The sequence below is a fragment of the Anolis sagrei genome, chromosome 8, assembly GCF_037176765.1.
Source record: "Anolis sagrei isolate rAnoSag1 chromosome 8, rAnoSag1.mat, whole genome shotgun sequence".
Lineage (NCBI taxonomy): Eukaryota > Metazoa > Chordata > Lepidosauria > Squamata > Dactyloidae > Anolis > Anolis sagrei.
This window is the reverse complement of record NC_090028.1, coordinates 6,756,368-6,776,784: the sequence shown is the minus strand read 5'-3', so window position 1 is coordinate 6,776,784 and position 20,417 is coordinate 6,756,368. Positions and strand designations below refer to the sequence as shown.

Genomic DNA, 20,417 nt, shown 5'->3' with positions numbered 1-20,417 from the left:
GATTAATTCAAGGATTTTGACCGGTCCTTGGTTAATGTCTCCAAATGTCTCCAAATACACCACGTCTCCCCCCACACGAAGTCACCAATGATACCAGCGACCTTTCCGTGGGGAAATCTGCATGACCTGCACTTTGGTTTAGATTTTCGACCTTTGTAAGGTCCCCCCCAAAATGTGCATGGTGCATGACCATATACCAGAGCTGAAGCCTTCTTAATAGATCTGCTATGCAAACTATACAGCTCGGTCAAGATTTTTTTTTTAACGTCGACTCTATCACAACGCCATTTTTTTGGTATGCATCCCTTTTTCCCCCTGAAATGTTTACCTTGATTTTATTATTTCCCTTGTTGTCTGCGTCCTTGTGTTCGTTTTCCTTTCTTAATTTTAGACTCCTCCCTATAGCGTTCAAAACGGCACAATTGACCGTTGCGGCCCTGACGCCATGTCTCCTTTGTGTTGCAGAACCGCATGCACGAATCACTGAAACTCTTTGATAGTATCTGTAACAACAAGTGGTTCACGGATACGTCCATCATCCTCTTCCTCAACAAGAAGGACATCTTTGAGGAGAAGATCAAGAAATCTCCGTTAATGATCTGCTTTCCAGATTACGTAGGTGCGTAAAAACACTGATTTTTGGGTTGCTGTGAGTTTTTCGGGCTGTATAGCCATGCTCCAGCTGCCTTCTCTCCTGATGTTTCACTTGCATCTGTGGCTGGCATCTTCTGAGGTCTGTTGGAGGTGAGGCAAGTGGAGTATATGTATTCTGGTGTTTTTAATACTGCTAACCAGATCATAGAATCAGGGCTGAGAATGGCGGTCAATAAGTGCATCTAATAAATAAATAAATAAATAGAATCATAGAATCATAGAATCATAGAATCATAGAATCATAGAATCGGGTCACAATAAGTCGCCAAACCAATCCGAAGACCCACGCAACCACAGCAGTGTTGGCACTGTGTATGTTGTGGTCTTCAAATCCTATCGCTAGTGAAAAGAGAACGGGATTTGTAGTGCTGCAACACCCCAACGCCATGTCAACATTTCCTATCACTCATAGAATCATAGAATCAAAGAGTTGGAAGAGACCTCCTGGGCCATCCAGTCCAACCCCATTCTGCCAAGAAGCAGGAATATTGCATTCAAATCACCCCTGACAGATGGCCATCCAGCCTCTGTTTAAAAACTTCCAAAGAAGGAGCCTCCACCACACTCCGGGGCAGAGAGTTCCACTGCTGAACGGCTCTCACAGTCAGGAAGTTCTTCCTCATGTTCAGATGGAATCTCCTCTCTTGTAGTTTGAAGCCATTGTTCCGCGTCCTAGTCTCCAAGGAAGCAGAAAACAAGCTTGCTCCCTCCTGCCTGTGGCTTCCTCTCACATATTTATACATGGCTATCATATCTCCTCTCAGCCTTCTCTTCTTCAGGCTAAACATGCCCAGTTCCCTAAGCCGCTCCTCATAGGGCTTGTTCTCCAGACCTTTTATCATTTTAGTCGCCCTCCTCTGGACATATTCCAGCTTGTCAATATCTCTCTTGAATTGTGGTGCCCAGAATTGGACACAATATTCCAGGTGTGGTCTAACCAAAGCGGAATAGAGCCTGGGGAGCATAACTTCCTTAGATCTAGACACTATGCTCCTATTAATGCAGGCCAAAATCCCACTGGCTTTTTTTTGCCGCCACATCACATTGTTGGCTCATGTTTAACTTGTTGTCCACGAGGACTCCAAGATCTTTTTCACACGTACTGCTCTCAAGCCAGGCATTGTCCCCCATTCTGTATCTTTGCATTTCGTTTTTCCTGCCAAAGTGGAGTATGTTGCATTTGTCACTGTTGAACTTCATTGTGTTAGTTTTGGCCCATCTCTCTAATCTGTCGAGATGGTTTTGAATCCTGCTCCTGTCCTCTGGAGTATTGGCTATCCCTCCCAATTTGGTAGGGATTTTGTTTATTAATTTATTATTTATTGTCACAATGCCAGGGCCCTGCCTTTACAGAGGCAGAGATTAACCAAACAAAAATCCAGATTGTATAAAACAATTTGATTAAAACAGCACTTACTTTCTGACTGTTTTAATAGTGCCGCAGGGTTCCGTCCTGGGCCCGGTCCTGTTCAACATCTTTATTAATGACTTAGATGAAGGGCTAGAAGGCAGGATCATCAAGTTTGCAGACGACACCAAATTGGGAGGGAGAGCCAAGACTCCAGAGGACAGGAGCAGGATTCAAAATGATCTTGACAGATTAGAGAAATGGGACAAAACTAACAAAATGAAGTTCAACAGTGACAAATGCAAGAGACTCCACTTTGGCAGAAAAAAACGAAATGCAAAGATACAGAATGGGGGACGATGCCTGGCTCGAGAGCAGGACGTTTGAAAAAGATCTTGGAGTCCTCGTGGACAACAAGTTAAACATGAGCCAACAATGTGATGTGGCGGCAAAAAAAGCCAATGGGATTTTGGCCTGCTTCAGTAGGAGCATAGTGTCTAGATCTAGGGAAGTAATGCTACCCCTCTATTCCGCTTTGGTTAGACCACATCTGGAATATTGTGTCCAATTCTGGGCACCACAATTCAAGAGAGATATTGACAAGCTGGAATGTGTCCAGAGGAGGGTGCCTAAAATGATCATGGGTCTGGAGAACAAGCCTTATGAGGAGCGGCTTAAGGAGCTGGGCATGTTTAGCCTGAAGAAGAGAAGGCTGAGAGGAGACATGATAGCCATGTATAAATATGAGAAGAAGCCACAGGGAGGCTTGTTTTCTGCTTCCTTGGAGACTAGGACGCAATGGAACAATGGCTTCAAACTACAAGAGAGGAGATTCTATCTGAACACGAGGAAGAACTTCCTGACTGCGAGAGCCATTCAGCAGTGGAACTCTCTGCCTTGGAATGTGGTGGAGTCTCCTTCTTTGGAAGCTTTTAAGCAGAGGCTGGATGGCCATCTGTCAGGGGTGATTTGAATGCAGTATTCCTGCTTCTTGGCAGAATGGGGTTGGACTGGATGGCCCATGAGGTCTCTTCCAACTCTTTGATTCTATGATTCTATGATTCCAAAATATAAAACATAAAGATTGCCCTCAGCCACAGAATACAAAACAAAAACAGCAAACATTTTTGCAGGTTCAAGATAACTCTGTAGTCAAAAGGTCCAGTCTAGTAGTCAAACGCCGAGAGTTCAATAAACAAAGTCCAGGGATCAAGAGTCTATACCAGGGGTCCTCACACTTTTTAAACAGAGGGCCAGGTCTCAATCCCTTAAACTGTTGGGGGGTCGGATTATAAATTTGAAAAAAAATGAATGCACACTGCACACATCTTATTTGTAGCGCAAAAAACACTTAAAACAATACAATAATTAAAATGAAGAACAATTCTAACAAATACAAACTTACTAGTATTTCAGTGGGAAGTGTCGGCCTGCTTTTGGCTGATGAGATAAGATTGTTGTTGTTGTGTGCTTTCAAGTAGTTTCAGACTTAGGTTCACCCTGAGCAAGGGCCGAGTACATGACCTTGGAGGGCCATATCCAGCCCTCGGGCCTTAGTTTGAGGACCTCTGGTCTATATTGTAGTTAAAAGTCAGTCCAGAGATTCAAGGGTTGCAAGAGCACAGGAGACAGGTCAGCATACCGAAAATCCACAAACCTGGGGGGAAACCAGCAGCATCTACCACCAAGATAAGACAGATACTTTTCTCCCGAAGATCAGTCCCAAGGCTAGCTCCTTATATCCAGAAACACCCAGCTTGCATACCTCCACCCTTAATTGCTTTCACCCATGAACTCTTACTTACAGATTACTCAACCCTTTAGAACTGAGACTTACATTAATCCTTTCATCACCAACTGGTAGGCCTACCACCTCCAACCACCATCAACTGCAGAACATGATACATGACGTTTACTTGTTTACAGTACTTATATTCCGCCACTTATAGTCCACCGTTCTCACCCTGAAGGAGACTTAGAGAACATATATACGGTAAACATTCAATGCCAATTATACAATGGCAAGACAGACAACAGATAGAGGTATATATAGGCTTTTTCTCATCATTCGGCATCTTCGGAGGCTGTGCTCAGCCCGGCCACAGGGGGGTGCTGTTGCTCCATCTCTTTACCAAAGAGCTTGGAGCCCCCGGTGGCGCAGTGGGTTAAACCCCTGTGCTGGCAGAACTGAAGACCGACAGTTCGCAGGTTCAAATCCTGGGAGAGGCGGGTGAGCTCCCTCTATCAGCTCCAGCTCCTCATGCGGGGACATGAGAGAAGCCTCCCACAAAGGATGATAAAAACATCAAATCATCTGGGCATCCCCTGGGCAACGTCTTTGCAGACGGCCAATTCTCTCACACCAGAAGCGACTTGCAGTTTCTCAAGTCGCTCCTGACACGACAAAAAAACAAAAACAAAGAGCTTTCTTTGTTTGCAAACTTTATTCCAAATGCCATGCTGAAAATGCCTCCTGCTTAATGCGGTTCCTATTCATCTACTTACATTGCAGTTTTTGATTCACTAGTTGGGCGGGGAGCTGGGTTGAAGGTCAGGAGCTCACCCTGACTCAGCTTTGAACTGTCAACCTTTCGGTTGGCAAGGTTTACTGCATCTGCTGATAGTGATTAACCTGCTATGCTAAACCTTGCCATTTTCATGGTTTCCTTCTCTCTGTTGAACAAAATCAGGTTACTAGTATTAAAAACACCAGAATCAAGACAGTAAATAAGGAACGCCACTCAGAAACAGGGGAACTCCAGACAGCAAACAACTAATTTCCAGTCAACACCTCCTAAACAGAGGGTGCCTTCAGGCAATAAAGCCCAGGCTACCTCTATGCAAATACCCTCACTGATTGACTTTGCAGTTTCATGGCTACTCAATGCTGTTCAAGCTTTCTATTTACAACATTCACACTTGCTTTTAACAGACAAGGGTTCTTTCTCCCACCTTGGACATTATTCCACAGATAGATAGATAGATAGATAGACACACATACACTCCACTTGCCTCACTTCCAACAGACCTCTGAAGGTGACAGCCACAGGTGCAGGGGAAACATTGAGAGAGAATGCAACTGGAATATGGCCCAAAAATTAAAAGCAACCCTATTATTATTATTATTATTATTATTATTATCATCATCATCATCATCATCATCATCATTTGAAACACAACAAGATGAGTCCATAGCAGACAAGATCACTCTGCTGGCTGTTGTATTGGATTATTGTTGTTGTTGTTATTATCATTATTATTTGAAACACAACAAGATGAGTCCACAGCAGACAAGACCACTCTGCTGGCTGTGGTAATGGATTACTATATTATTATTATTATTATTATTAGTAGTAGTAGTAGTAGTAGTATTTGAAACACAACAAGATGAGTCCACAGCATACAAGACCACTCTGCTGGTTGTTGTATTGGATTATTATTATTATTATTATTATTATTATTATTATTATTATTATTTAAAACACAACAAGATGAGTCCACAGCAGATAAGATCACTCTGCTGGCTATTGTATTGGATCACACATCGGACACCTCCCAAGTGTCTAGGACTGTCTGATGTATCGGTGAATAATGTGTGCAGATCCCAGTAGGTGGCCTTCTGCAGCTGACAGATGGTAATTTTGTCAGTGCCGATTGTGTTTAAGTACAGGCCAAGGTCTTTAGGCACTGCACCCGAGGGGCCACCACCGAGAAGGCCCTGTCTCTCGTCCCCACCAGACGCAATTGCGAGGGTGGCGGGACTGAGAGCAGGGCCCCTCCAGAAGATCTTAACAACCTTGATGGTATATAGGGGAGAATACAGTCGGACAGGTAAAATGGGCCGGAACCGTTTACAGTTTTGTAGGTTAATGCATGCAGATCCCAGTACGGTGGCCTTCTGCAGCTGGCAGATGGTAATTTTGTCAGCACCGATTGTGTTTAAGTGCAGGCCAAGGTCTTTAGGCACTGCACCCAGTGTGCCAATCACCACTGGGACCACCTTGACTGGCTTGTGCCAGAGTCTTTGCAGTTCGATCTTTAAATCCTCATATTGTGTCAGCTTTTCCAGTTGTTTCTCTTCAATCCTGCGGTCACCTGGGATTGCAACATCGATGATCCATACTTTGTTTTATTATTAGTATTAAGCATATCAGTACTGGTGATTAAACTAATGACAATAAATCCCAATCTTGGAACGGGGGCATTTCACAATCTAGGGTCTGGCTTAGTTTTGCAAGGACCCACCTATAGGTTCTATAGAGCCCTGATTCCATACCTGGATGAGATCTGTCCATCACCCAGGAGAGTCTGTTTTTAAGCGGGTGAAATTTGCCACAGGTTTCATAACAAACATTTCTCCGGGCATTTGGTATTTGTTGTTTCTCTTTCAGGTCCCAACTCTTTCGCCGAAGCCGTGACTTACATCCAGTCCCAGTACGAGAGCAAGAATAAGTCGACCAACAAGGAGATCTACACGCACATCACGTGCGCCACCGACACCAACAACATTCAGTTTGTCTTTGACGCTGTAACCGATGTCATCATTGCCAACAATTTGCGCGGATGTGGACTGTATTAAAAAAAAACACCCTTCTGTCCTCTTTTTTTCCTTCTTTCCTTCCTTCTTTCTTTCTCTGTCTCTTTCTCCTTCTGGGGAGCAATCGATGGTCACGATTCATTTCTCCGCCACACACTCCCAGTTTCACTTTACCCCCCAATTGACGCCAAAATCCTACAGCCATATTTTAGATGGATTGCAACACATTCAGTATTAATGCGGGTGAAAATCACTTGGGAAGGATTGGGTTGTTGTAGGTTTTTTTCGGGCTATATGGCCATGTTCTAGAGGCATTTTCTCCTGACGTTTTGCCTGCATCTATGGCAAGCATCCTCAGAGGTTGTGAGGTCTGTTGGAACTAGGAAAATGGGGTTTATATATCTGTGGAATGACAAGGGTGGGACAAAGAACTCTTGTCTGCTGGAGCTAAGTGTGAATGTTTCAATTGACCACCTTGATTAGCATTTGATGGCCTGGCTGTTGTTTGGTGTGGCTTGTTAGTGCCATAGTGAGCTAGATAACGTCCAGGTGGAGTTGTCTTCGCCTGTTCAGCCTTCCCACGGTTATTTGGTCCAGCTGGACCAAACTGATAAAGAGAACATTGAAGAGAGTGAATTAATGAGCAGGCAAGAACGCTTAGATTGGAGGGTCAGGAGGAGTTCGCGCTTAGCTAGTAAGAAAGAAGTCAAGTCGGCCAAAGGTCATCGCAATGCCTTCATGTTAGCAAAGGGTATTAGGTTTCTGGCTGACAAACGGGAGTTGTCAGTTCAACGTGGCTCTTTCCATGAAATCTACTATGAATTAACCTTGGCTTTAAGAAGCCATTGAAATCCAGAAGAAAGTAAGAAAGAAGCCAAGTCAGCCAAAGGTCATCGCAACGCCTTCATGTTAGGGGCAATCTTTTGTTGAGAGATGATTAGTTCCTGATTCTTTCCTCTCTGTTGTTTTGTTGTTGTAATTTTAGAGTTTTTTTTAATACTGGTAGCCAGATTTTATTCATTTTCATGGTTTCCTCCTTTCTGTTGAAATTGTCCACATATTTATGGATTTCAATGACTTCTCTGTGTAGTCCGACATGGTGGTTGATGGAAGCTGATGAGGAAACACAACTGTTGCAACTCAGGGTAGTTTTCACCTTGCTCCAGACACCACCAGACCAAGGCTGTAGGTTTTTGTAGTTTATTGAGAAAAGCAAAATCAAAAGAAAGAAATAGAAATGCAATAGTTCCATAGGCAAAACAGAGACTTAAATGTAAAAGCAAAGTTTCCAAGATCCAAAGGCAAAACATGAAGCATTATTATTATTATTATTATTATTATTATTATTATTAAACTTTATTTGTACCCCGCTACCATCTCCCCAGGGGACTCGGTGCGGCTTACATGAGGCCGAGCCCACAATACAACAATAAAACAATAATAAAATAATACAACAATAAATAAAGCTCATAAACAGAAAATAGCAATAAACATTAACAATAACACAGCGACGTTTAAAAACCTATGGCAGGGCCAAATGTACTAATTAAAAAATTTAAAAAATAATAATACTGGGCATGACCAGGTGACATATAATCCTTTAGCAATGATCAAACAAAAGTCCATGGTAAAACAGCTGAAAACAAGACCCAAATCCCAGACTCAGGAAGTCAAAAGCGTGCTGCGAAACGCCAAGACTAATCCCAGAAGTTAACATGGAAAGAGCAATGTTGGACTGACAACAACTGTCTGTCAGCTACAAGACTAAATACCCTTTAGTATTTTCTGCTGCCGGTCTGGCTCAGCTGCTGACACCCAGGCCATTGCAGACGCTGTCACGTACCAGCTGGGCTTCCACAGCATTGAACTGGATGAGCGTCCCTTGGTGCACACGGCGGCCAACCTCTTCAAGGAGATGTGCTACCGATACCGGGAGGACCTGACGGCCGGGATCCTGGTGGCCGGGTGGGACAAGCGCAAAGGAGGGCAGGTGTATTCGGTGCCCATGGGGGGCATGATGGTGCACCAGCCCTTCTCCATCGGAGGCTCGGGCAGCTCCTACATCTACGGCTACGTCGACGCCTCCTACAAGCCCGGCATGACCAAGGAGGAGTGCTTGGCCTTTCCCGCCAATGCCATCTCTCTGGCCATGGACTGCGACGGCTCCAGTGGAGGGGTCATCCGCCTGGCCGCCATCACCGAGGACGGCGTGGAGCGCAAGGTCATCCTGGGCCACGAACTGCCCCGCTTCTCCACCCTCTGAAGGAAGGCAGGACATCCGGCCATCGCTGTTACTGCTCTTATTATTATTGTTATTGTTGTGAATCACCCCAGTCCATTGTTTCAGGGTCAACACAATATTAAAAACATGGGAGTGGGGGAAAAAAAAGACTAAATACTAGGGCTGGGCGTTTCGTTAATTCGTAATTCGTTAAAAATTCGTTATTTTATTTTTTTTGTTAACGAAGCGATAACGAACCATTCTGGAGCAACTTAAAAACGAAACGAATTTTTCAATTCGTTTCGTAAATGCTTCGTATTTCGTTATGTATTCGTTTCGTTATTGGTTTGAGGTCGTTTCGTTATTATTTCCGCATGTCTGGGGCAAGTTTTATAGTTGTTTTTTGTTTAATTAGTGAAAAAAATTATAATATCACACCAACAGTCAACAACAGAGGGAGAGGGAAGCTTCCGAAGTTTTTTTAGCGTATTGCGCGATCGCGGCCGCCATTAACGAATCGATTCGTTATTGTTTCGTTATTGCTTTGTAATTTTTTTTTACCATTTACGAAATTTCGTAAATATCGAACTTTTTTTAAGGAAAATTTCGGAATTCTTTTAAATATCGAAACGCAAAAAACCCCAAAAAACGAATCAGTTTTAGAAACAAATTTTTCCGTTGTTACCCAGGCCTACTAAATACCCTTTGTGAACATGAAAGCATTGCGTTGACCTTGGGCACCTTTGGCTTCTCGCTTGCTGGCCAAGCGAGTGTTTCTCCGAAGCCTTAATTGCAAACGATCTTGTCTGCTCATTAATTCATTATCTGCAAGGCTATGCAACACCTTATATGGGTCCAGTTGGGACGGATCCTCCACCTGGCCGCGTGGGATTTCACTCTCGCTATCAGTCTCTCTAACTAAAGGAACATTCCTTTCCCTGGAGAACTGACTTGCTGTTTCTCCTTCAGCAGCCACACTATCAGCCCCGTCTGAAACATGTACAGGAATCTGTAACCCATCAGCCTCCTCGTCATCCTGCAGGAAGTCAGGCTCAGGAGGCCCAAACACCTCAGCTTCAGACTCAGAGTCAAGCTGAGTCACAACAACAACATACAAACTATCTACAGACCCACCAAGAAAATCCAACAAATGCTACATTCAGCAAAGGACAAGAGGGATCCTCTCAATTCTGCAGGAGTCTACCGTATCCCATGCAGCTGTGGACAAGTCTACAGAGGGACCACCAAATGCAACATTGCCCAAACATGAATCAAGGAACATGAAGTACTTCAACCAGAGAAGTCAGCCATAGCAGAGCACCTGATGAACCAACCTGGACACAGCATATTATTTGAGAACACAGAAATGCTGGACCACTCTCACAACCACCATGACAGACTACACAGAGATGCCACTGAAATCCACAAGCATGTGGACAATTTCAACAGAAAGGAGGAAACCATGAAAATGAACAAAATCTGGCTACCAGTTTTTTAAAAATCTCTAAAATCACAACAGCAAAACAACAGAGAGGAAACAATCTGGGACGTCTAATCACCTCTCAACAAAAGTTTGCCCCAGGCACTAACAAGCCACACCAAACAACTGCCAGGCCATAAAATGCTAATCAAGGTGATCAGCTGAAACATTCACACCTAGCTCCAGCAGACAATTTCAACATATATATGGACAGAGAACACAGGGGCTACTTAACATTCCAGCCTTTATTTTTTTGATGCTGGTATTCTGGCCACCAGGGGAGCTGTCGCTTCACCGTCCATTTGTGACACTGATGAAGTACTTCCTCATTCTTTGCATGCTTGCTGGAGATTTTTATGGCGTCGTAAATTAGTTAAATTAGCCTCCCTGCATACGCGGTACCTACATTTCCTACTTGACAGATGCAACTGTCTTTCGGGCTGCAAAGGTTGACAGCAAGCTACACAAATTGGTCGGGAGCTCCGACCCGGGCTGGCTTTGAACTCATGACCTTTTGGTCAATAGTGATCTTAATGCAGCTGACTCCCAGCCAGCTGCGCCACAGTCCCAGTGCTGCAAGATCAGCTTAGTAATTTGTAACGATATTTATTAGAAAAAAGTCAGACTTTCCTTCTGTTTTTATTAATGCTCCCATTAGAAAATGCATAAAGATGTGGGTGAACTATAACTCCCAAAATTGTGGGTCAATCCTCCCCAAATCCCACCAGTATTCACAGTTGGACAGTTGGGTTTATGTGCCAAGTTTGGTCCAGATCCATCATTGTTGGAGTCCACTATAAATCCCAGGGAGTTTTGTGTGCCAAGTTCGCTTCAATTACATCATTGGTGGAGCTCAGAATGCTCTTTGATTGTAGGTGAACTGTAAATCCCAGTAACTACAACTCCCAAATGTTAAGGTCTATTTCCCCCAAACCCCACCAGTGTTTGCATTTGGACATATTGAGGATTCGTGCCAAGTTTGGTCCAGATCTGTCATTGTTTATGTCCACAGTGCTTTCTGGATGTAGGTGAACTACAACTCCCAAATTCAAGGTCAATGCTCACCAAACCCTTCCAGTATTTTTTGTTGGTCTTGGGAGTTTTGTGTGCCAAATTTGCTTCAATTACATCATTGGTGGAGCTCAGAATGCTCTTTGATTTTAGGTGAACTGTAAATCCCAGCAACTACAAGTCCCAAATGTCAAGGCCTATTTCCCGCAAACCCCACCAGTGTTCGCATTTGGACATATTGAGGATTTGTGCCAAGTATGTTCCAGATCTGTCATTGTTTATGTCCACAGTGCTCTTTGGATGTAGGTGAACTACAACTCCCAAACTCAAGGTCAACGCCCACCAAACCCTTCCAGTATTTTCTGTTGGTCTTGGGAGAACAGTGTGCCAAGTTTGCTTCAATTCCATCATGGGTGGAGTTCAGAATGCTCTTTGATGTTGGTGAACTATAAATCCCAGCAACTACAACTCCCAAATGACAAAATCAATCCCCTACAAGTATTCAAATGTGGTTGTTTTGCATATTTGTGCCAAATATGGTCCAGTGAATCCTGCATATCAGATATTTACTAGGCTTGGGCAATCCATGGTTCTAAATGGTTCTAAAGTACTTACAAAACTAAAGTTCTGGTGGTGAAAATTTCAGAACTCTAACAAAACTCTCAAAATTTCATAATAAATGGCAGTTCCTAATTGGTTCTGTCATTAAAATCACCAATAATGAAATAATAATTAATTTTTGAGAGTTTTGTTAGAGTTCTGAAATTTTCACCACCAGAACTTTAGTTTTGTAAGTACTTTAGAACCATTTAGAACCATGGATTGCCCAAGCCTAATATTTACATTGCAGTTCATAACAGTAGCAAAATTACAGTTATGGAAGTTGCAATGAAAATAATTTTACGGTTGGGGGGTCACCACAATGTACTAAGGGGTCACGGCATTAGGAAGGTTGAGAATGACTGTTATAGTATCTAATATATACTAGAGTTGTATGTTGCCATTTTTTGGCATGGCTTCAAAGACTCGGATGACTACCAAGCCATGCTAGGGCTGAGCCTTCAGTCCCAAACCTTCTCCATCACCATTCAGCCTCCCAGGCTTTCTGCTTCTCCATCCGCTGCTTAGTCAAAGCCGGTTATGGGGCTGCAAAAAAGAGGGTCAGACCAAAGTGCTGCCTTCCCTGGGAAAGGGAGGCGAGAACAGAAGCCACAGGAAGCTGGCCAGGGCATCAAAGGCCTTTCCTTGGCCAACTGGGGAGGGGGACGGGAAGCTTCAACAAACCTGCGGATCGCGTCCTTGGCAGCTTCATCCTTTTCCCAAAGCAAGTGCCAAACTTGGAGGCTTCTTTGCAGAGTTGGTCAGTTGTATGCGCAGCTTTGGCATGGATGGTATTGGGCATCAAGGGAGTAAGAGACTGGTCTGTCCTACCAGCCTGTGTTCAGCTTCTAAGTCTTTCCCAAATAATGGCACACAATCCTTTCCTTTGATTGTGTTTGTTGTTTAGTTTGGCTTCAACGGACAGGGGCCGATTCACACGACACAATTATATATTGTCAAAGGCTTTCATGGCTGGAATCACTGGGTTGTTGTAGGTTTCATTGGGCTATATGGCCATGTTCTAGAGGCATTCTCTCCTGACGTTTCGCCTGCATCTATGGCACGCATCCTCAGAGTATTCAGAGTTGTGGGGTATTCAGTATTCAGAGGTTGTGGGGTCTGTTGTCAAAGGTTTTCATGGCTGGAATCACTGGGTTGTTGTAGTTTTTTTCGGGCTATATGGCCATGTTCTAGAGGCATTCTCTCCTGACGTTTCACCTACATCTATGGCAAGCATCCTCATAGGTTATGGGGTCTGTTGTCGAAGGCTTTCATGGCTGGAATCACTGGGTTGTTGTAGGTTTCTTCAGGCTATATGGCCATGTTCTAGAGGCATTCTCTCCTGACGTTTCGCCTGCATCTATGGCAAGCATCCTCAGAGGTTGTGGGGTCTGTTGTCGAAGGCTTTCATGGCTGGAATCACTGGGTTGTTGTAGTTTTTTTCGGGCTATATGGTCATGTTCTAGAGGCATTCTCTCCTGACGTTTCGCCTGCATCTATGGCACGCATCCTCAGAGGTTGTGGGGTCTGTTGTCGAAGGCTTTCATGGCTGGAATCACTGGGTTGTTGTAGTTTTTTTCGGGCTATATGGCCATGTTCTAGAGGCATTCTCTCCTGACGTTTCACCTGCATCTATGGCAAGCATCCCCAGAGGTTGTGAGGTTCCATAGTTGTATCACTACGCCTGAGAATGCTTGCCATAGATGCAGGCGAAACGTCAGGAGAGAATGCCTCTAGAACATGGCCATATAGCTTGAAAAAAACCTACAACAACCCAATTATAGTGTGATTATTCCACTTGTGTTGCCATAGTTGTATCCTACGGAAGCCTGTTGATGCTTTGAGTCTTGTTTAAGGGAGGAAAACAACAACAACAACAACAATAATAATAATAATAATAACGACAACAACAACAACAACTTATTTGACTTCGGCAATCCCTCATTGTCTGAGTATGATGGCATTCCAAGTGCAGTGTCTTGTCGGTGGATATGTAGGTGACTGTGGAGCCCTATTCTTGACCCACATGTTCTTCCACGGTGAAGAACATCAGTTTCCAGGTGAAAGGCGCCCCAGTCAGGGTTGGTTTGATGCGCCTTCCTCTTGGCATGTTTGGTTTGATGCACTTTCCTTTTGATATATTTCTCCCTTTTGCCCTCCATTTGTGCCTCTTTGAATTCTGCAGCACTGCTGGTCACAGCTGACCTCCAGCTAGAGCGCTCAAGGGTCAGGGCTTCCCAGTTCTCGCTTGGTGTCTACGCCACAGTTTTAAAGGTTACCTTTAAACACATCTTTCAATCTCTTTTCCTATCCACCAACATTCCGCTTCCCGTTCTTGAGTTGGGAGGAGAGTAACTGTTCTGGGAGATGGTGATTTTTGGGCGTTCGGACAACGTAGCCAGTCCAGGGGAGTTGATGGTGTAGGAGCATGGCTTCAGTGCTGATGGTCTTGCTTCTTCCAGCATGCTGACATTTGTCCGCCTGTCTTCCCAAGAGTTTTGCAGGATTTTTCGGAGACAACACTGATGGAATCATTCCAGGAGTTGCATGTAACGTCTGCCGACAGTCCACGTTTCGCAGGCATATAACAGGGTTGAGAGGACAGTAGCTTTATAAGCAAACACTTTGGTATTCCTATGGATGTCAAACACTCTCTGCTTCATTTGGAAAAATGCTGCACTCACAGAGCTCAGGCGTTGTTGTATTTCAGTGTCAGTGTTGACTTTTGTGGAGAGGTGGCTGCCAAGGGAGTGGAAATGGTCAACATTTTCTAATGTTTCTAATGTTATACTTCTTGCAATGGAGAGGGATGGGCTGGTGACTGCTGGAAGAGCTCTTTGGTTTTCTCGACGTTCAATGAGAGGTCGAGCTTCTCGTATGCTTCTGTGAAGGTGTTTAGAGTGGCTTGTAGATCTTCTGAATGCGCACAGACAACACTGTCATCAGCATACTGGAGTTCTATAACAGACGTTGCTGCAACCTTGGTTTTGGCTCAGCATACTGAATAATAATAATAATAATAATAATAATAATAATAATAATAATAATACTTCCAGGCAGATGTCAGGTGGTGCAATACTGGCTAAACAGTGTAATTTCTCCAGTGGTGTAGGGCGCAGACACCCCGTGATAATGCAGCATGTCTCATTAAGAGCCACACCCACTGTTTTAGTGTGGTGAGATGTGTTTCACACTGGGCATGCGTACTCAGCAGCGGAGTAGCATAGCGCAAGGGCAGATGTCTTCACTGTGTCTGGTTGTGATCCCCAGGTTATGCCAGTCAGCTTTCGTATGTTATTGTTTCTAGCGCCCACTTTTTGCTTGACATTCAGGCAGTGCTTCTTGTAGGTCAGAGCACAGTCCAGAGTGACTCCCAGGTATTTGGGTGCGCTGCAATGCTCCAGTGGGATTCCTTCCCAGGTCATCCTCAGAGCTCGGGATGCTTGTCTGTTCTTAAGGTGAAAGACACATGCCTATGTTTTAGATGGATTCGGGATCAGCTGGTTTTCCCTGTAGTAGGCAGTAAGGGCACCTAGAGCTTTGGAGAGCTTCTATTCAACCATCTCAAAGCTCCTTGCTTGAGCAGTAATGGCACGAACATCAGCATAGATGAAACTCTCTGTCCCTTCTGACAGTGGCTGGTCATTTGTGTAGATGTTGAACATGGATGGAGCAAGCACGCTCCCCTGACTGAGGCAGGCCGTTCTTCTGTTTCCGCCATCTGCTTCTCTGGCCCTGGACTCAACAAAAAAGCTCCTGTTTTGTAGCAGGTTTCCTATGAGGCGGGTGAGGTGGGAGTCCTTTGTGATATTATACATTTTTCTCAGGAGGAGGCGGTGGTTTACAGTATCATAAGCCGCTGACAGATCTATTTATACCCCACCACCATCTCCCCAGTGAGGACTCGGGGCGGCTTACATGAGGCCAAGCCCAAACAACAAATTACAGCAAAATAAAACCGAAAAGGAAAACAATAAACAACATCATAATTGTCTAAGGCTTTCATGGCCGGAATCACTGGGTTGTTGTAGGTTTTTTCGGGCTATAAGGCCATGGTCTAGAGGCATTCTCTCCTGACGTTTCGCCTGCATCTGTGGCAAGCATCCTCAGAGGTAGTGAGGTCTGTTGGAACTCGGAAAAAGGGTTTATATATCTGTGGAATGACCAGGGTGGGGCAAAGGACTCTTTTCTGCTGGAGCTAGGTGTGAATGTTTCAACTGACCACCTTGATTAGCATTTGATGGCCTGGCTGATGTTTGGTGTGGCTTGTTAGTGCCATAGTGAGTTAGATATCGGCCAGGGGGAGTTGTCTTCGCCTGTTCAGCCTTCCCACGGTGATTTGGTCCAGCTGGTCCAAACTGATAAAGAGAACATTGAAGATAGTGAATTAATGAGCAGGCAAGAACGCATAGATTGGAGGGTCAGGAGGAGTTCGCGCTTAGCTAGTAAGAAAGAAGCCAAGTCGGCCAAAGGTCATTGCAACGCCTTCATGTTAGCAAAGGGTATTTAGGTTTCTGGCTGACAAAGAGAAAGTGTCAGTTCAACGTGGCTCTTTCCATGAAATCTACTATGGATTAACCTTGGCTTTAAGAAGCCATTGAAATCCACAAGCATGTGGACAATTTCAACAGAAAGGAGGAAACCATGAAAATGAACAAAGTCTGGCTACCAGTATTAAAAAAACTCTAAAATTACTACAGCACAACAACAGAGAGGACATCTAATCACCTCTCAACAAAAGTTTGCTCCAGGCACTGTCAGGCCATTGAATGCTAATCAAGGTGGTCAGTTGAAACATTCACACCTAGCTCCAGCAGACAAGAGTTCTTTGTCTCACCCTGGTCATTCCACAGATATATAAACCCATTTTCCTAGTTCCAACAGACCTCACTACCTCTGAGGACGCTTGCCATAGATGCAGGCAAAATGTCAGGAGAGAATGCCTCTAGACCATGGCCTTATAGCCTGAAAAAATCTACAACAACCCAACATCATAATTACATGAAACATATGAATGCATGACAGTATAAAGATGGTGGATTCTTCTTATTTGGAGATGGATACTTCAGCTGTGGATTCTTGCATTGGAAGAAAGTTACTATAAATGGGTTTCCTTCCAACTCTACTATTCTAAAACAAAATTAAGATCCCAGCTTTTACATGTTGGAAAGGTGAGGAGGTGGAGCTTCAAGGCTATGGAATGAGTAGGTTTGTCTCATGCCTGAAGGTCATCTTGGAAATGTTTCCAGCTTGCCGTCTTGTAAACCTCCTTGAAATCTAGCAGCGGCAACACCCACACAACAAAAGTGTGGCTTTCAAATGAAATGGGCAGGCTCGCTTACAGCAAGTAGAGCAAAAGGTGGGTTTGTTGTATGGAATAGGAAAGAGGTTGTGTTGAAGGTTGGGGCAAGTGTGAGAACTCAGTGTTGGCTTTGCAAGGAAAGTGGGGAAGTTTGAAAGGAATTCAGTGGAAGAGAGAAGGGACCAGAGGCGGTCCAAGGTAATTTTCAACTGTAAGCAAACAGTATTTTGGCAACCCCCCCAACCAATCACTGATATATATTTTCTGTTCGTCGTGGGAGTTCTGTGTGCCATATTTGGTTCAATTCCATCATTGGTGGAGTTCAGAATGCTCTTTGATTGTAGGTGAACTATACATCCCAGTAACTACAACTCGCATATGTCAAGGTCTATTTTCCCCCAAGAGCACCTCAAGAGCGCCCCTGGGCAAAACCAACTCTACTACGAATGCTTACTTTGCGTAATGGTTGAGCCGCCCCTGGCACCACATGTGCTGCCAGTAAGTTTCTGCAGGACGTTATTGCGTGCAGCTCCTTTGTGCTTGGTGTTCAAGCCAGGCCTGTACCCAGGATTTTGATTTGCGGGGGGCTGAATTTGATTCGGGGGGGTTGATTCGGGGGGCTGGGTTTGATTCAGGGGCTGGGTTTGATTCGGGGAGGCTCGGTTTGATACGGGGGGGGGGGCTGGGTTTGATTTGGGGAGCTGGATTTGATTCAGGGGGGCTGGGTTTGATTTGGAGAACTGGGTTTGATTCTGGGCGGGCTGGGTTTGATTCGGGGGGGTGGGTTTGATTCGAGGGAGTGGGTTTGATTCGGGGGGTTGGATTTGATTCGAGGTGCTGGATTTGATTCGGGGAGAGCTGGATTTGATTCGAGGGGGCTGGATTTAATTTGGGAGGGCTGCGCTTGATTCGGGGGCTGGGTTTGATTCGGGGGTGAGTTTGATTCAGGGGGCGGGGTTTGATTTGGGGGGACTGGGTTTGATTCTGGGGCTGGATTTGATTCGGGGGGCTGCGCTTGATTCGGGTGGGTGGGTTTGATTCGGGGGTCTGTGTTTGATTCGGAGGCCTAGATTTGATTCGGGGGGCTGGATTTGATACAGGGGGTGGGTTTGATTCGAGGGGGTGGGTTTGATTCGGGGGGCCTGGGTTTGATTCAGGGGGGTGGGTTTGATTCGGGGGGCCTGGGTTTGATTCAGGGGGGTGGGTTTGATTCGGGGGGCCTGGGTTTGATTCAGGGGGGTGGATTTGATTGGGGGGGCTGGGCTTGATTCGGGGGGCTGTGTTTGATTTGGGGGGTGGGTTTGATTCAGGGGGGCTGGGTTTGATTTGAAGGGTGGGTTTGATTTGGGGGGGCTGGATTTGATTCAGGGGGACTGGATTTGATTCGGGGGCTAGGTTTGATTTGGAGGGGCTGGGTTTGATTCGGGGGGGGCTCAGGATCTACCCTAGCAAACCTTTTGTATCATTATCCCAATACTATATATTGATAAATTGAGCATGGTGATCAGATCATGATATGAATAAACATGAATAAACATAACAGTTTAAATAATGTACCAGTAAGGCCTTCTCGCGGACCACCATGAGAATTTGGGGGGCTGAAGCCCCTCAAGCCCCCCCCCCCCCAGCGTTTCTATATGCTAGTGCTCGATCTAAGGTGACACCGAGATATTTAGGATGGAAACAATGTTCAAGCTCTTGACTTTCAATTTCCCGTTCGCTTCATGGTTACGTAGGTGGAAAGCACACATAGGATGACAACTCCTATCATCCCCAGCTGCTTGGAAACAATGCCAGATTGGGAACAAGATCTTTCTCCTTTTCCCTAAAGTGGCCATGAATCCATTCAAATTCTCTGTGTTATTGTTTATATGTGAGTTATATTAATTGTACTGTTTTATTTGCTTGCTGTTTCGGTTTTACTGATGTGTTGCTGGGCTTGGCCTCATGTAAGCCGCCCCGAGTACCCTTGGAGAGATGGTGGTGGGGTATAAATAAAGTATTATTATTATTATTATTATTATTATTAAGACAGAAAAATGAAATGCAGAGATGCAGAATGGGGGACGATGCCTGGCTCGAGAGCAGTACGTGTGAAAAAGATCTTGGGGTCCTCGTGGACAACAAGTTAAACATGAGCCAACAATGTGATGTGGGGGCAAAAAAAGCCAATGGGATTGGTTAGGCATTGTTTTGGCCAGCAAAGGTTGATTTCATTAAGAAAGGTTTTCCTGCCCTTGATGGGTTTTGGTGAAGGAAAACAAACAGGATCGGGGCAGGGGACCTTGGGGGGGATCAACCCTGCCCTTTGTGATTCAATCAAAGTGTCCAGATAAACTTCCTTGCCTGCCAGACAAAGCAAACAAGAGGAAGTTTCAGCTCGCTATTGTCTATGCAGAGGTGAAATAATCAAATAAGTTTCGAGGGAGGTGGTGGTCCTCCCTCAAGCATTTCAACAGTCCTGGGTCACATTTTTCTAGGGCAAAAGGCAAAGGGGAAAGGCAATATTTCATAGCAAGATACATACATTCAAATCATAAGCATTTCATAGCAACAAAACCCCATCTTTGTCCCACATTCCAAGTATATTCAATAAGAGAATTAATTTTCATGAAGAAGCCTGAAGTCCAATGTTTTAAAAGGTCTTTGAGGAAAGTTCATGAGGGAGATAGTATGTACTGAAGTCCAAGACATGCAGGCAGAGAGTCCATGATCATTGGGAAGGCTGGCAGATGAAACCCCAGCTGTTCTGCAACTGATTCACATTTGGTCACGTTTACCACAATTCAAGAGAGATATTGACAAGCTGGAATGTGTCCAGAGGAGGGCGACTAAAATGATCAAGGCTCTGTAGAACAAGCCCTATGAGGAGCGGCTTAGGGAACTGGGCATGTTTAGCCTGAAGAAGAGAAGGCTGAGAGGAGATATGATAGCCATGTATAAATATGTGAGAGGAAGCCACAGGGAGGAGGGAGCAAGCTTGTTTTCTGCTTCCTTGGAGACTAGGAAGCGGAACAATGGCTTCAAACTACAAGAGAGGAGATTCCATCTGAACATTAGGAAGAACTTCCTGACTGTGAGAGCCGTTCAGCAGTGGAACTCTCTGCCCCGGAGTGTGGTGGAGGCTCCTTCTTTGGAAGCTTTTAAGCAGAGGCTGGATGGCCATCTGTCAGGGGTGATTTGAATGCAATATTCCTGCTTCTTGGCAGAATGGGGTTGGACTGGATGGCCCATGAGGTCTCTTCCAACTCTTTGATTCTATGA

The 20,417-nt window shown here is 44.8% G+C and overlaps 1 protein-coding gene and 1 pseudogene across 2 annotated transcripts in view; both read left to right on the top strand.

Annotated features, from left to right (window-relative positions):
- The window catches only part of GNAO1 (G protein subunit alpha o1), a 288,809-nt gene that overhangs the window by 254,619 nt on the left and 13,773 nt on the right, over positions 1-20,417 (top strand). Inside the window, exons 7-8 of one of the 2 annotated variants that reach the window (XM_067471008.1) lie at positions 466-619; positions 6,394-6,814. The exons of the other annotated variant lie outside the window; for it this stretch is intronic. Coding sequence (XP_067327109.1) covers positions 466-619; positions 6,394-6,581 — 342 coding nt within the window. The 3' untranslated portion in view covers positions 6,582-6,814. Of the gene's footprint in view, positions 1-465; positions 620-6,393; positions 6,815-20,417 lie in introns of those variants that run through there. 2 annotated transcript variants of the gene reach the window in all.
- On the top strand, positions 8,118-8,917 carry LOC132783038 (proteasome subunit beta type-6 pseudogene; annotated as a pseudogene).